This window comes from Protobothrops mucrosquamatus, unplaced genomic scaffold, assembly GCF_001527695.2.
Source record: "Protobothrops mucrosquamatus isolate PMUCROS unplaced genomic scaffold, P.Mucros_1.0 scaffold103, whole genome shotgun sequence".
Lineage (NCBI taxonomy): Eukaryota > Metazoa > Chordata > Lepidosauria > Squamata > Viperidae > Protobothrops > Protobothrops mucrosquamatus.
In genome coordinates this window covers 356,215-368,577 of record NW_015386476.1, presented here as the reverse complement: position 1 = coordinate 368,577, position 12,363 = coordinate 356,215, and the positions used below count along the sequence as shown (strand labels likewise).

The window sequence follows — 12,363 nt, the reverse complement described above, 5'->3', positions numbered from 1 at the left end:
TCCACTTTTCTCATATGACATTTGTGATCAATGTTGGGCAAATAAGATTTAGTGTTAGTGCCCAACCACCCAATACTTTCCTGCTGGTATTAGAAGGGGCAGGAACTGTCAGGCCACTGTGATACAAGTTTCCATTTCTTCTTTTATAATCTAGAAAAGACTGATGAAAGCCTTAGAAGCAGAACTACTATTTATGCCAAAATTTGGCTCATGGAAATAAAGAAGAAAAAGGAATGAACAGAAGACATGGAAATCAATTACAGAATTATAGAGTATAAATTACCATGTATAGATTGCTGTTTGGAATCTTTTTGTGAGAAATAAATACAAATGTTAAAGGAAAAATAATTGGAACATTTCTGTCAGTGATATCTTTTTCTTTTCCCCCAAATCCAGAGATATTTTATTTTCTTCGTTTTCTATTTCAGTTTCAACATGGAACCTAGTTATGATTTTTTGCATATTTATGAAGGAGGAGATTCTAACAGCCCTCTGATTGGCAGTTTTCAAGGTTCCCAGGCCCCAGATAGAATAGAGAGCAATGGCAATAATCTGTTCTTGGCATTTCGGAGTGATGCTTCAGTTGGCATGGCAGGATTTGCCATTGACTATAAAGGTAAATTTAAAACAATACATATTTACCATATTATACAATATGAAGTCCATCTATTTTATATCCAGTTTTAATGAAGATGAAGTTTGTGTAGATTTGTAGCAATATTAGCAATACTGATATGGGATTGGATTACTAATCACCCATAGTGACAAATATTATTAATGGCACTTTCTAGAATAGTGCTCAAAGATAACATCATTAAAATGATTGCCTACTACGTTCAGAAAAAAATCTTATCTTAGTTATATTGGACTGATTTTATAAATTATTCTTAGCTTAATTGTACTGCATATATTTTATAAAGTAGTCTCAAACATTACAAAAATGTGTTTTATATCGAAAGTGTTGCAGCCAGCTTATTTAGAAATAACATAAACAGGGCTCTCTATTATTATTCATAGTTTAACATTACATTTATACTTATTTCAATGCTAATTTAGAAATGGTTAATGTTTTTCTGTAACTACTTTCAAGTTTCATCTGGAGGCTGGGCTGAAATCATTTAGATAGCTCACAAGAAAATCCAAGAACTGAGAATAAATAATATTTATTGAAGGAATTTGAAAGCTAATACCAAACTGCATTTCTAGATCTCTGCTTATTCACAGACTAGCATTATTTATAAGAGAAGCTTCAAAACTTTTATTTATTTTTTAGTCTGCCCCTTCCTTCTGGGCAAGCTGGTTGTGCCTTTTGTCTTTTGTTTTTATATAATTAGGCTTGCTCTTAATTTGGTTTCTCAGTGAATGAAAGTTAACTGTTTCACCATGATTGGTTTGCTCTTAGGTTCAGTCCAGTCTTCGACTGCTGTTTTCTTTAAATTTTCCATTTGAATGAGATAATTTCTTTAGACATTCTCCTATTTTCCCAAATATTTACTTTTTCCCATCTGCATACAAATGGGGGACAGAGGGGGGAGAGAAATTCTCAGTTTCAAACCAGTTTTGAAAAGCAACAAACTATAAACATCTCACTGGTTTCAAAAAGATGTATGGTTCTCTAAAGAATTAGTCAAATTACATACAGGTAGGATAAAAGATGTTTAAAGGCAAGTAAGGCCTTCCATATTAACTGAGAGTTATTTTAATATTTATGAATATATAATATACTCATATCTGCAATTTGGGCGCAAATTGTTTAAGGAGTGCATATACTTTTTCGTTTAATATAAAATGAGTTTTTTCACTATATAAAATATATCTTTATTTTTTTCTGACAGATATTCATTACTACTTATAATATGTGCAATTATATAATGCTATTTGATTTTTTGCCATAAGAATGCTCCGTAGTGCAATTTTGCTTAGCTCATTGGCTAATTTATTTAGTTTTGCTTAAATTACTATATTGCTTAGAATTCACAAGATTTTTTTTCTAAGTAGCACAAGATTTTTTTTCTAAGCAGCAAAATCCTAATGCGTCGCAAATAAAAATAAATAAAATGTTCATGACAAACATAACCACGATTTTTAAAAGGCCACCCCCAAATAAATTTGTTTGTTTGCTTTAGCATTGTAGAAATGAGCAAATATATTGCCATCTTTATTGATATTTAATCATGAAGCTTTCAAAAAGTCGCTATTCTGCAGATACTGCTAAATATAAATTCTTAAAAATGCAGGGATTTTTATAATCTTGACTTATGAAAATTGTAATTTCTGTTGCAATAATAACCTATACTATATACTCAAAAGTCAGTCCCATCAAGTTCAATGGGACTTAACTATCAGGAAATGTATACTGAATATTAGCAGTAACTAAACATGCAAGCTATTTTTTTGCTGTGGAAAAATTACTTGCAAATATTTGCAAATATTATATTCATTAAAAGCTTTCAAATCCTTTTCTGATTGGTTATTCAAAAGGATGTTATAGTTGGTGATGTTGAAAAATATGATAGATCCAAGAAAACTGTTAAGTCTTCTAGTTTCTCAGCTAGTTCAGCTGACTAAGCTGACCAAAGCAATCTCAGACCCCAAATCATAACTGAAATTTTGTCTGAAATGTATCTTCATAAGCAATATTGTCTTTATGTGCAGTTGTAATAGTAATATCAGATTAAATTCTAATAATCCAAATCTACTTGGGAAAGAAAAAGATGAATGGATGGATGGATGGACAGACAAACTTACTCAGCTAGATGAAAGTGAGATAGGAATTAAGAAAACTGTTAGTAACCTCTATCATTCTGGAGTGTATTATATTGATTCAACTTGATTCCTCTATTTTATTTTAAAGAGAATCTTAACCCTCTTTCTCTTTTTCATTAGAAAAACCACGGGAAGCATGTTTTGACCCCGGCAACATAATGAATGGAACCAGAGTTGGAACAGACTTTAAACTTGGGTCAAGTATTACTTATCAGTGTGATTCAGGTTACAAGATTATTGATCCTTCTACTGTCACTTGTGTGATTGGTGTTGATGGAAAACCTGCATGGAACAGAGTCTTGCCATTTTGTAGTGGTATGTATGTTTCCTGGGGAGTGGGGTTATGAGAAATTGTATTAGTACAACTATTCTCATTGTTCCTTCTATTTTGGCATTTTGACAATATTATTACTCTTGTTTTCCTTCTTATTTATTTTAGCTCCCATGTCTATTATTGCCATTTAAAATGAAATTACAAAAGAAAATTCAGAGGTTTTGATGGGGGAGGGGAGTAATAGGAGGGCTTGCAGTAAAATATGTGCATGGGATAATCTGGAAAAATCATCAGTTTCCTTTTTTTTAATTTAAAAAACCTTGAGAATTTCATTAGGCCCATTTTATATCTACGGAATATACAGTGCAGTGGTGGGATTCAGCCAGTTTGGACCACTTCTGCAGAACCGGTAGCTAATTTTTTGTTGCCCAGGCCCAGAACGGACTTCCAGAAGCGGCATCCACACAGAGAACCGGTTGTTCACATATTTGACTCCCACCACTGATATGGTGCATACAGAAAGTAACAAACAAAACATTTTGTTTGTTACTTTCTGAATGCACTGCATATAACAAACTTAATCAAAGTGAAGATGGTCTAAATACTTTCTAAATGCACTATATGTTATATATGTAGACATTTGTAGATTCAGTATTATAATACCAGAGACATCTTGATAATAGTAAGAACTTAGAGAATTTTGGATAAGGTGAACAATAATATGATCAATTGTAAGACAGCATCCTATGTCAAGTCAGTGTTGTAAGCCCACAGAGGAGCTGTTCCTAGCCTGGTACTTAGATCTTGAAAACAGTTCATCCAAAGCCTCTGTGATTTGGACTTGAAACTTTCTATGTTAGATACCTAAATATTGTGTCGTGTAGCTAATTTATTTAAGGGATCAATACAAACAGAATGTTGCTCCATATAAATAGTTTCATGGTCTTGTAGAATGGATTTGAGATATGGACAAAAATGCCTCACCTCAGTCCAAAAAATCAACCACAAAAGTGCCTCACTGCAGCCACAAAAGAAGTTGCTACTCCTGTAGTATAAGAATTAGGAGGATTCTCCAGCAGTTTTTTCTCTGAGATGCTACCCTTGGGTTAATGTCATATTTTAGGAAAATATTCCAGTTTTATGGACTTTCCTGGAGCTGAATTATTATTGGGTATATGTATGAGTTTTGAAACATTGTATATGAATTGCTTTAAGGCTAATAGAACCAGAAGTGTCTTAAATAAGTGGTGCAAAGGTCATTGAGAAATAGGAATGTTCCTTCATGGTAATTTCTCATTTATCTAAAACCTTTTCATTTCTTCCCTGTTAAAATCCTTTCCATTGCTGTTGAGTGTCTTTCATTCAAAGGTCTTTTGTTACTTATACTAGCAAAAATGAACATAGTAACACTGAGGATGAAACATTAATAAGTGTTATAAAATATTAATGCAGTTTAAAATATAGAAAATAATTACTCAAAGCTAACAAATAGCTTCATTTTGCTAAGCTATCTTTATATTAAGGTATTAGAACAATACTTTACAATTAGAATAGATAATAATAGGTTAAAAGTTAGACATAGATGCCTATCTATTAAAATCATATAAATAACTTCACTACTTATATCCAGTATCATGATACTCAGATTTTTGATATGAAACCAATCCATATTTAAAATACAAAGAGAAAATGGTTATTTGAGACTGACTCAAACTCTGTTCAGAATGTTTTGTTTCTGCAGATGTTTCTATGAGTGGAAAATGGGTTGAGATATTTATTTTGCTGATTCTCTGTTCTACACACACACAGTGTGCCATAGGAAATTGAGAGATCTTTTGGCATGGCAAGGATATGACTACAGAATAGAAAAGGACATCAGTGAAAATCATATTTTCGCTATCTGTTCATTGAATCATCCATTGAGCTAGAAAGCCTTCAAAATTAAAGGAATGTACAGTTCTTGAGAAATACTTTGGCTGCAAAAAGACTAATTTTTCGTTAAATTTTTCGTTTAAACTTGACCCTTTTATGACTTGTGGACTTCAACTCCCAGAATTCCTCAGCCAGGCACATGGAAGCATAAATAATATATGCTCATGTTTTCCCACATTTTAACATCTGATGCTAACAGAAAAATGTGTTGTAATAAAGCAGTATTGACTTATGTGATCATTTGACAAAAAGTACATATTTGTAGCACAAAAATATTCCCCATTTAGCTGATGGTAGATTCCCAAACAAATTAGTACAAGGTATTAATGCCCTCTTCAAAATCTGAAGTTTGACTCTTCTATGAAGATCTCCAGGACTGAAATATGTAACTGGGTTTAGAAATCTAAACTGATTTATAAGGCTTCAGATAGCACATAGATCCAAAGAATTGCAAGACAATTTCTGTTTCACACTGATTTTTACCCCATAAAAGTTGAAGCAACTTAGTGAGGAGCAGCAGCTGTATAATTTAAGCAAAATATATCAAGCTATTTTGTATTACGTTCCTTTAAATTACAGTTTGTGACAATACTCAGTTGAAATTTTCAGCCTATCTATGAAAAGAGACAAATTCAAGGAAGAAATATCAATTAGCCCAACTTAGAGGTCTAGGAATGATAGCAAAATAAGACCTCTCAGTATGGTCTTTCAATGTTCAGAGATTCTGTGTGATCCCTCAGATCATTTGAGAAGATCTCAATTTTTTAATCTGTCAGTTTTGACTGTGGCTTATGGAATATACTTCCTATAATACTATAGAAATACCATGTGGCATAGTAATACTAGATAAAAAAGAGATTCCCCCCCCCCCCCAGAATTGCTTAGGAACTCTCTAACTCAAACTTTATCTGGAATTTCATATATTTTAAAGGAATCCAATACAAAATATTTACACATACTACTTTTGAATTAGGCAGGCTTCCCCCCAGAGCAAACTGATTTGCCTACAGGTATTCTTCAATTTATGACCACAATCAAACCCCAAATTTCTGTTGCTAAGCGAGACAGTTTTGCCCCATTTTACGACCTTTCTTGCCACAGTTATTAAGTGAATAACAGCAGTTGTTAAGTTGGTAACATGGTTGTTAAATTAATCTGGCTTTCCCATTGACTTTGCTTGTCAGAATGTTGCAAAAGGTGATCACATAATCCTGGGACACTGCAATCATTATCAATACATGCCAGTTGCCAAGCATCTGAATTTTGATCATGTGACCATGGGGATGCTATAGTGGTTGTGTGAAAAAAGTTCATAAGTCACTTTTTTCAGAGTTGTAACTTCTAATGCTCACTAAACAAATGGTTGTAAGTTGAGGACTACCTGTATTTTGCTTAAAGAGTTTTAATTTTGTTTTAAGTTGTAATCATTTATAGATGGAAGGTCAGTAGTCAATGGAAGGCACATAGCTTTAGGTTTCCAAATAAATGTTCTTCAAATTAGCTGTTTCCAATTTACTGATCTGAGTTCTGACCCAAACTTTCTCATGGAATGTTATAATTGAATAAAAACAATGGAAGATTTAGTCATTAGTTTGAGCCTATTATCTCCAAGTGTTAAGGAACTGACTCTTGGCTGGCCATAGGGTAACAACAAGTTTGATAGTGAATTAAAAGTATAGGAGGAGGAAAACAGCTATACATTGTTGGGCAAATTCAAACAAATTGCAGTCTTGTTCACGGCCATCTTAATTCCACTGGCCCCAAGGCAGTAGGCTGTTTTGTTTAGTGCAATAAAAAGAGGAAATGTTATTTTGGCGTAAATCCCTTAGTTCCTTGAAGATTTCACCTCCCACAGAATTTGCTCCATGGAGTAAATACCTTTTACAGGGGTAGGCAACTTTGGCTCTTTTATGACTCGTGGACTTCAACTCCCAGAATTCCTGAGCCAGCATGGCTCAGCTTGGAAACCTCTTTCTTTCCCCTCAGCATGGCTGGCTCAGGAATTCTGGGAGTTGAAGTCCGCGAGTCATAAAAGAGCCAAGGTTGCCTACCCCTAGTATAGGAGATGGTGAATGGGAATGGCAATATTTAAGGAAAACACCTCGCTCAATTATTGTTTTTGTTATTGCTGTTGATCACAATGGCAATGTGAAGTGCACATTTAACTCTTGGCTGAAAAAAATTTAATCATGCTGCATGATTGTTCCAAAACTGTCAGTATTTGCAGATGCTAAGTGATGGATATGTTAACAGAGTGGTTGCTAAAATAGGGCAGTTATCTAATTTGTGTCAAAAATTTACTTCTTTTGTTTATAAATTTAAATTTCAGCACAATAATCATGGAGAATAAAACAACATAAAACATGATCAGTTATGATATTAATTATATTTTTAACTTGTATTATTATATAAGATTGATACATTAATTGGAAACTTTATTAGGATCAGCCTTTCATCATTAAAGGGAATAGCCATGAAACATATTTGAAAAAAACAAAGTGTAATTTAAATGGCACATTTAAGAGATACCAAGATTTCAGTGTAAAGACATTTTCTAAAAAGTAATTATCCCCAAATACTTATTTCAGTGTTAGCTTCTTTGGAATTCTATTGCAATTCTAATACAACATATTTATATATTACAAGAAAAGATACTATATTTTTATTTCTAATTACAACTCATTAATTTGATCCATTTTTCTGTATTTACACATATTTTTTCTCAGCTCCCTGTGGAGGCCAGTATACTGGATCAGAGGGAGTAGTTTTATCACCAAATTATCCTCAGAACTACACTACTGGGGTTACTTGTCAATATTCAATTACAGTTCCTAAAGAATTTGGTAAGTCTGACTTTTCACTAAGTCTTTATTGTTATTAATTCTTGGTGGTATCCTTTGTATACAATTTGCTTAACAAAGTTTCAGTAATAACACCTCAGCATCCTAGGAATGAATTAGCTAAAGATCATTGTTGTTTATGAATTTAAACATATCATTTGTTTTATTATTTGCTTATTGACTTATTACATTTCAGCCTGCACTTCTTTTTTTTCCCCAACAGAGTAGCCTATAGAGATAAAACAAAATATGTGCTAACATGCATTTAAAATCAGAATTAAGGTAGAATACTGAAATAAAGTAAGGTTTGAGAGAAGATAGGTATTTTTATTATATATTCCTGAACATCAAGTGGATGAGGGTTAAATTTTACTTCCTAAGCACTGCAGTCCACTGCCAAGGAGCCCTTCAAGAGAAGGCTCTTTCCTATATAGTAGATATGGTGACTGTCAGAATTGGTTATAAAGTAAATAAATAATACAATTCACATCTGAGGGGCAGCATTTACTCCTCACCATGGCTATATTTGGACAGTTAGTGGTAGAAAAGCACTTGCCAATACTCTAGCTCTGATATAAGGGAGTCGTTCTTTATTCCCTTCACGATAGGGAGAGTCAGAGGGGGGAAGGCAAAATTACTCCACTGAGTCAGCACTTGGCATGAGCAGGGATGGTCTGCCTTTGCAGGTTTTTTTTCACAGGTTTGGCTATGTTTTGGAGATCATATGACAGAATATTGGATGGTGTTTATCTTCACTATTTTGTCATCAGGTGGATTATTGCATCAAAAAATTTAAGGTCTACCACATAAACTGAATACTGGCAATATAGCACCATTAGGAATCATAAGGTGTATCAATTCATCTGACATCCTTCCCCTTCGCATGGTGCAGGCAAGAACTCAAATCTAAATAAAAATAATTAAAACTCTTAATTAAATCAGCCAAAAATCTCACAAGGTTTGGGAATCTTGTCAGAATTTGGTGTTTCATCTGAAATCTTACAGATTTTAGATATACACGTATAAACATATAGCTCTATATACATATAGTCAAATACATACATATATACTCACGCACTAGAGACTACTTTGTCTCTAGTGCTTTGTGAGCCACCAGTCATAGGTTTGGAACAATGGGGACTGATATATCGGGTGGCCTTTAAAGTAGCACATAGATTTCCTAGTTTGTCCAGAAAGCCACTAAATATGCCCTAGGTCTTGAAACAGCCAGGAGACAGTGAAACTATTATTTATTGCATGAACTTGTTAACATTTAAAATGCAGCTGCATTTCTGACTCTTTTTTTTTGTATTTTTTTTCAAAAATAAATAAAACAAAACTTCAGAATAACCAGTACCACTGCAAAGCTTCAGGAAGAATATAATAACAGCCCTATTTTTATTAATATTTTTTCCTGCACTTTGTGACTTCAGATACAAACATAACCAAGTAAAATTGTGACATAAAACCTATAAAAATGTTGCACAGAAATTATCACATATTTCCAAAATGCAGCTCACAATGTCAGAAATTTTTATCCATTATCACATTTTAAGAACAGTGTCATTTTAATTCTTTTCTAAAAATGTCGATATTTAGATGGTGATTGAGTTAGTGATCATAAATTATTTGTGGTGTGCAAAAAAGACACCTCATATAGAGTAAAGCTCCAGCTGTACAATAAGTTGCACAACATCAAACAAAATCAAACTTGTATTTATCCCTGAAAATATTAAAGGAAATAGAGTTGAAGTAGAATCCAGTAGATGTGTATGGAAAAGTAATTTTCACTGATTGTAGATCTAATGTAATTTGTTTTGCAAATAATTAATATTTCCTTTTTTTACTCATGTTTTATAGTTGTGTTTGGACAGTTTGCCTATTTCCAAACAGCTCTAAATGATGTAGTAGAATTATTTGATGGAGAACATCCTCAAGCTAGACTTCTGAGTTCACTTTCTGGATCTCATTCAGGTAAGTAGTACTCTTTAAAAATACATAAATAACACCAAAACTAATTTAGTTTCATAAATGTAAAGTTTCAAATCAGAATGTGCCCTTGTTTGCATATATTCAGAGTGTTTTATTAGGCAATGCAAATGTTACACCAGATATTAACACTTGTTTTGAAAATGGGCAGAAAGTATTTTTTATGCATATAGACATATAAATATCAATTTCATTCATAAGCAATGACATTGATTCTTCTATTTTCTCTGATTATTGGGGGGATTTTTTTCCCCATCACTAGTTACTAAATTTTATTTAATATCAGATTAGATAAAAAGCCAATAATTTCTTGACCATATTTAGCCAATTTCATTGAGTATCATCAGTATAAATTAAGGATGATATGTGTCTAATTATTAATTAATTGATTATCAAATGTATTATTAGAATCAATAAATAATAATATTTTGTGATAATTAATAATTGATAATCAAGGATTAGTCACAAGTTTCATTCTAGCAAATTATTAACCTTGATTCATCATTATGTTGCTAATAAAAAGTATATGTGTAATCGTTCCCTGTGTTCCTGGTGTTAAAAGATGTGTGCTAATTTTCAAACAAGCTATCAGTAAGCTTGGGGAATGTAAGATATTTTATAATAAACCTCCACTTATTTAGTAAGTCTTCTGCTGCCTCTTCTCCAGTGCACTCCAAATCTGTTCCAGCAGGTCCTTAGTCTTCCAGATCAAGGTCTATGAAATGGGTATAAGGAATCTGCCACTGGCAATTGATTCTACCAGTGTGTTTTTTCTGTTAATAAATAGACATAGGTGAATTTCAGTCAAGTTTTTCAGAGCTCTAAAAGCTCTTCAGGAATAAAACATTGAAAATGGGGAATAATGCCTTATCAGTGGCCATAGAATTTACCTGATAATTGGGTGAAATGAAAAGAAATTTGATTGAAAAAGGAAATGGTATAAAGTATCGTAAATGAGGCCAGGGCAAACATGAAGCAGAGAACATGAGCTTTTTGCCACTTTGAGCACCAGTCTGATCTAGTGATTAAGCCACCAGGCTAGAAAGCAGAAGACCATGACTTCCAATCTGACCTTAGCTATGAAATCCATCTGGGTGACCTCACTCTCTCTTAGCCCAGCCCACCACTCAGGTTGTTGTTGTGGGGAAAATAGGAGGAAGATGTGTTGGATATGTTTACCGGCTTGAATTATTTATAAAAATAATAAAGGCAGGATATGAACAAATTAATGAATAAACAAATGTTGTTGTAATTTATAATAGAGCTAAGACCAAATAACCTCACTGGTGAAAGAGAAAGAAATTTAAAGAAAATAAATATTTCTGAATCAAATGCTGATTTATAAAGTTCTGTTCAACATGCATAAAATATATAATGGAGATTATATATTATTAAGACATAAATTGTATAATGATGACTTCTGTGCCCCTTCCTTCCTTCCTTCCTTCCTTCCTTCCTTCCTTCCTTCCTTCCTTCCTTCCTTCCTTCCTTCCTTCCTTCCTTCCTTCCTTCCTTCTACAACGTTTCATGTCTACATATGCAGAAATAATGTATATTTATTTTGTTTATGCTCCCTTCCCTGTCTTTTTTCCCCCTCATATATAGGAGAGACCCTGCCTTTAGCTACATCCAATCAGATTCTCTTGAGGTTTAGTGCCAAGAGTGGAGCATCTGCAAGGGGCTTTCATTTTGTCTATCAAGGTATTTTTCTTTCCTTTCTTCTTTCCTAGGTTTGGCTGTGTCACAAAGTATGATTATTATGCCATTTTGGAATGGAAAATGCAATAAGATCTGTAATGTCTTGTAACCTTATCTCAGAAGCTATATTTCTTGTTTTGGGATCTATGAGACCATAATAATTAAAATGTGATGTGAGAAATCTATGAAAGATTACATGATGGGTAACTCACAACTTAGTTTCTCACATAAAGACTCTGAGCTCATTAACTGAGCACCACATGTAGAACGCTTATATGGAAAAGATTAATGCCCAAAGGGGATAGCAGAAGCAAACTTCAGAGAATATACATAGGTAATCCAATCCCAGGGTTTGTTAAATTCAGCTTGTAATAGATCTCTGATGCTCTCGGAAGGCAGAAGACATTTGATGAGTGTCCATTTCTATCTTTTGGACATTGGGATGGCTGATTTCTCCAACTCCTTGGTTTTTTTCAACATACAGAACAAAGAAAAAGTGGCTTTCTGACCTCTCAAGCTATGCAAAATAGAGTTATATTTCCTATGAGCTCTGGAATTATGCCCCAAATTAGAAATACTTATAGAAGTAATATTTATGTTCTTGTTATTTCTAAAGTATCATGGGTAAGCAGAACATGACTCTATTTTGTAATACTTTCTGTAAGAAGAGTTACAATACTGTTACTTTAGAAAAATATCAGTGAAGTTAATGAGAATTCTATTTAAATAGGCATTAATTTTGTTTCTGGATGGAAGATCTAATTTGAATATATTCAGCCTAGGTCAGGCTGAGGTTATTAGCAATACAAAACTGTATAGATATCTCTTTACAAAATCTCTTCAGTGAAAATTTTAACTTAATAC

General features: G+C 33.1%; 1 protein-coding gene across 1 annotated transcript in view; it reads left to right on the top strand.

Moving 5' to 3' along the window:
• Positions 1 to 12,363, top strand: part of LOC107284570 (CUB and sushi domain-containing protein 1) — a 478,687-nt gene that overhangs the window by 339,502 nt on the left and 126,822 nt on the right. The window contains exons 26-30 of the mRNA XM_029283474.1: positions 429 to 616; positions 2,887 to 3,081; positions 7,699 to 7,815; positions 9,673 to 9,786; positions 11,407 to 11,502. Of these exons, the coding sequence (XP_029139307.1) occupies positions 429 to 616; positions 2,887 to 3,081; positions 7,699 to 7,815; positions 9,673 to 9,786; positions 11,407 to 11,502 (710 nt within the window). The remainder of the gene's footprint in view (positions 1 to 428; positions 617 to 2,886; positions 3,082 to 7,698; positions 7,816 to 9,672; positions 9,787 to 11,406; positions 11,503 to 12,363) is intronic.